Consider the following 3,139-nt stretch of genomic DNA (forward strand, 5'->3'; position numbering starts at 1 on the left):
CTACTGCTGCCATAGAGGAAAATAAATTCAATGGATCGTGTTTTTTGGTAGGTTGTGGCGCAACAGACAACATCACTACCTGCCGTAAGCTACCACTCCATGTGGGAGACTGGGGTTCGATTCCCGGTCTGGGTGACTATGCAGCGCTACACCAATAAGAGTCCTTGGGAAAGACTCCTAACACTACATTGGCCCACCTCTGTAATACCAGTAACCTTGTAAGTCACTCTGGATAGGAGCGTCAGCTAAATGCCGTACATGTAAATGGGTGGTTCTGTAGAGAATAATTTCTGTTGATGAGACGTTTGTGTAATGTAGAAAATTCTATTTATTTCCATAAATCTAGGTTTAAAAAATGTTCGTATATAATTTTACAATAGGCTGCTAGAAATACTGGAAAAGGCTGACCTAGATGAACCTAGCTTTCACCTGCATGTGAATCTACTTAGTTACCATATCAGGTAAAACCAAGAGCAGCAGCAGCAGCAGGGTGTATGATTCATCTGTCCAGACACACCCTTTGAAGATTTGGGCAGTTCAGTCCCAGCCTGAAACTAAATGTCTAGGCGCCAGTTGTGTCAAAATCTAAAACAGCTTGATATGTTAATTGATAATTTACTACAGTTATAAGAACAGTGGTACACAGCTTAACATAATCAGGCCACATGCTTTCCACCAAGGTTTACTTGCTTCATCAGGCTAGTGGTCAGACCGTTTAATGACTTGTGGAATGCACATATCCTTCATAATGTGATCTTGAACATGAATCACTTCTAATCTAATGTTACATTAACATCACAGAAAAGTGACAATAATGAATAATGCATCAGCCTGGACTGAGGTTTTAATTAGCGTAGCTGCTGTCCTTTAATGATAAGAAGATTTGTTACTAATTGCACAGCAGTACTGATATATACCACCGACCTCTTTATGGGGGAAATTATTGACATGTGGGTTAAGTTTGGGCTACAACTCTGCCCACACTTCAGCACACTAGTTTACCTCTATCCTAGTGAAAAGGCCACGTTAATACAGTAGAAAGTTCTACAGTTTCTACAGGATTCCTGTAAAAATGGTTTTCAGACATACAGTATATATCAAAAAATATATAATAGTATAACACCACAAAAAAAGTCATCTTGCTCATTAAAGGAACACAGGAAATCAAGTACTAAAACAATCCTTTATTAAGGTGTTATTTTAAAAAGTGTGTATATATATATATATATATATATATATATATATATATGCACACATACAAATCAATAAATACAAGAACATTGTTATAAATTAAGAGCACCAGAACATTTCATAACACATGTAAATACTCATTATGTCAAATGAGCATATTTAATAGTGGACTTACAGTGGCTCGGAACAGTGCTACATTTCTAACATGTCCACTGTATAAAAGGTGTGGAAAATACTGGATGCAGGAGGGCCTGTACAAAATCAGCCAGCAGTTTAACAGGTCACTACAGTCACTTTGCCCTGTCCACCTCCCTTCAACAACATACTGCTCCAGGAGGCTCTTCGGGAGCTTGGATGCTGGTGTAAAGTGCTTTTGAAGGACATGATCAGTCTGCCTGACCACATGCTCAGTGTTTGAATCCATTAGTCGCTCAGATCATGTAGCAGGACATCAGTGCCAGATCCCTCATTTCAGCATCAGTAATACAGCCTGGAGAAGCAACACAACGATGAGTAAAGAAGAGCTCAGGTTGCCATTGTTAACAGTTAATGTTTTCATGTACTTAAGAGACATTTAAAATAATATGCACTTGAGATATGCACTTATTTATAAGAGAAAATGGAACTAACAAAATGAAGTTCTCTTACTAATGTGGGTGACTGACCTATTTCCCCCTCACCTTGTCTACATAAATTCTCGTATATGTAAATATATGTATCAGATCCTGTGTAAATGCTTACCTCGTCGATCTTGTCCTCTAATTTTACAGCACAACTTCTTCACTGCTCTCCACATTCGCCCTCTCCTCGTTCTGGGCAAACTCTCCTCTTTACTCTGGCCGTCCGTCTCCGTTTCTGGCTCTTCGTCGTCCTCATCATCACTCGCGGTGCCCTCCAGGGTCCCCGCAGCCATCAGGCGCTCCAAAAGCTCCTCATCCACCGGCAAGTTCTCCCTCAGTCCCGCCTCCGCCAGGACGGTGTGGTGGCGGCAGAGCGCGCACACGATGCCGGGCTGGGAGTCACTTTCTCCGGCCGGTCGCGTGGAGGCTCCCTGGCGCAGCAGACACGACTCGCAGAAGCGGTGTTTGCAGCCGAGCAGCCGAGGACAGCGGCGACCCGAGTTGTAGGGACGGTAACAAATCCCGCACTCTAGTTCCATATCAGCCAACATCGTATCCTTCTGATATCAGCCTTCTCAAGACGAGTGATAAATCCAGCAGACTCGCGAGGAGATGTGGAGGCTGGCGCGGAGCTAAGCGCTCTTTATAGGGAACAGGGGCGGACGGAAGCGCACGGTGTTTTCGGGGGAGGAGTTTCCTCTGAGTTTACTAGCAACTCCTAGCAAACACTGAGGACGACGTCATCTGTTTCGAGCACGTACCACCATTTGACGAAACGTATGTGTGTGTGTGTGTGTGTGTGTGTGTGTGTGTGTGGTAGTAGTAGCCTAAATCCACGATCAAGTAAAAGTTGAGTTGCTTCAGTGAACTTATGACTCTAGTCCATCTGACCTCCCACAAAACACTACTTTCCTGATGATTCAGAGTTACCCAGGACAGAAATCCACCAAGAAATGAATCAGAAATGCCCCAGAATTGTACCTGCCACTACCTCCTTAAAGCACAGAATTTCATTGTGCTTTTTCACAGATTAATCTTAAGCCCATGTCCCACATTTCCTCTCTCCTTCATTCTACATCCTCCTCTGTTCTGACTGTCTTGTATTGTGCTTCGTCTAAACATCAGTACGGACTGAAACCTAGAGCTCCCTGTTGTAAGCAGACCGGGATGATGTATGTAAAGTGGGTTTCAAATATGGGCCTTTATTGGGCATTTATCGAGTATCTTAAATTGTTCTTTGGTGATTGAATGGTAAATATGACTTTTGTTGGGGCAAAAAAAAAAAATGCTCATATGTGGTTTCAACCGCCTGTTTACAAAGCTACTAT

General features: G+C 42.8%; 1 protein-coding gene across 1 annotated transcript; it reads right to left on the minus strand.

Moving 5' to 3' along the window:
* Nucleotides 1-1,169: 1,169 nt before the first annotated feature.
* Nucleotides 1,170-2,427, minus strand: LOC140561548 (RING finger protein 227). The gene is made up of 2 exons (XM_072686758.1): nucleotides 1,933-2,427; nucleotides 1,170-1,681 (listed from the first exon to the last, which is right to left on the minus strand). Exons 1-2 carry the CDS (start codon nucleotides 2,360-2,362, stop codon nucleotides 1,623-1,625), a joined length of 489 nt encoding a protein of 162 aa, XP_072542859.1. The 5' UTR covers nucleotides 2,363-2,427; the 3' UTR covers nucleotides 1,170-1,622.
* Between the last annotated feature and the right edge of the window lie 712 nt (nucleotides 2,428-3,139).

This window comes from Salminus brasiliensis, chromosome 9, assembly GCF_030463535.1.
Source record: "Salminus brasiliensis chromosome 9, fSalBra1.hap2, whole genome shotgun sequence".
Lineage (NCBI taxonomy): Eukaryota > Metazoa > Chordata > Actinopteri > Characiformes > Bryconidae > Salminus > Salminus brasiliensis.

What these genes read in the sequence shown, in the direction of transcription:
- LOC140561548 (XM_072686758.1), bottom strand. Translation starts at nt 2,362, where the DNA reads ATGTTGGCTGATATGGAACTAGAGTGCGGGATTTGTTACCGTCCCTAC. An exon ending in TAGAGGACAAGATCGACGAG is followed by an intron (nt 1,682 to 1,932) that starts GTAAGCATTTAC and finishes TTGCTTCTCCAG; the next exon opens with GCTGTATTACTGATGCTGAA.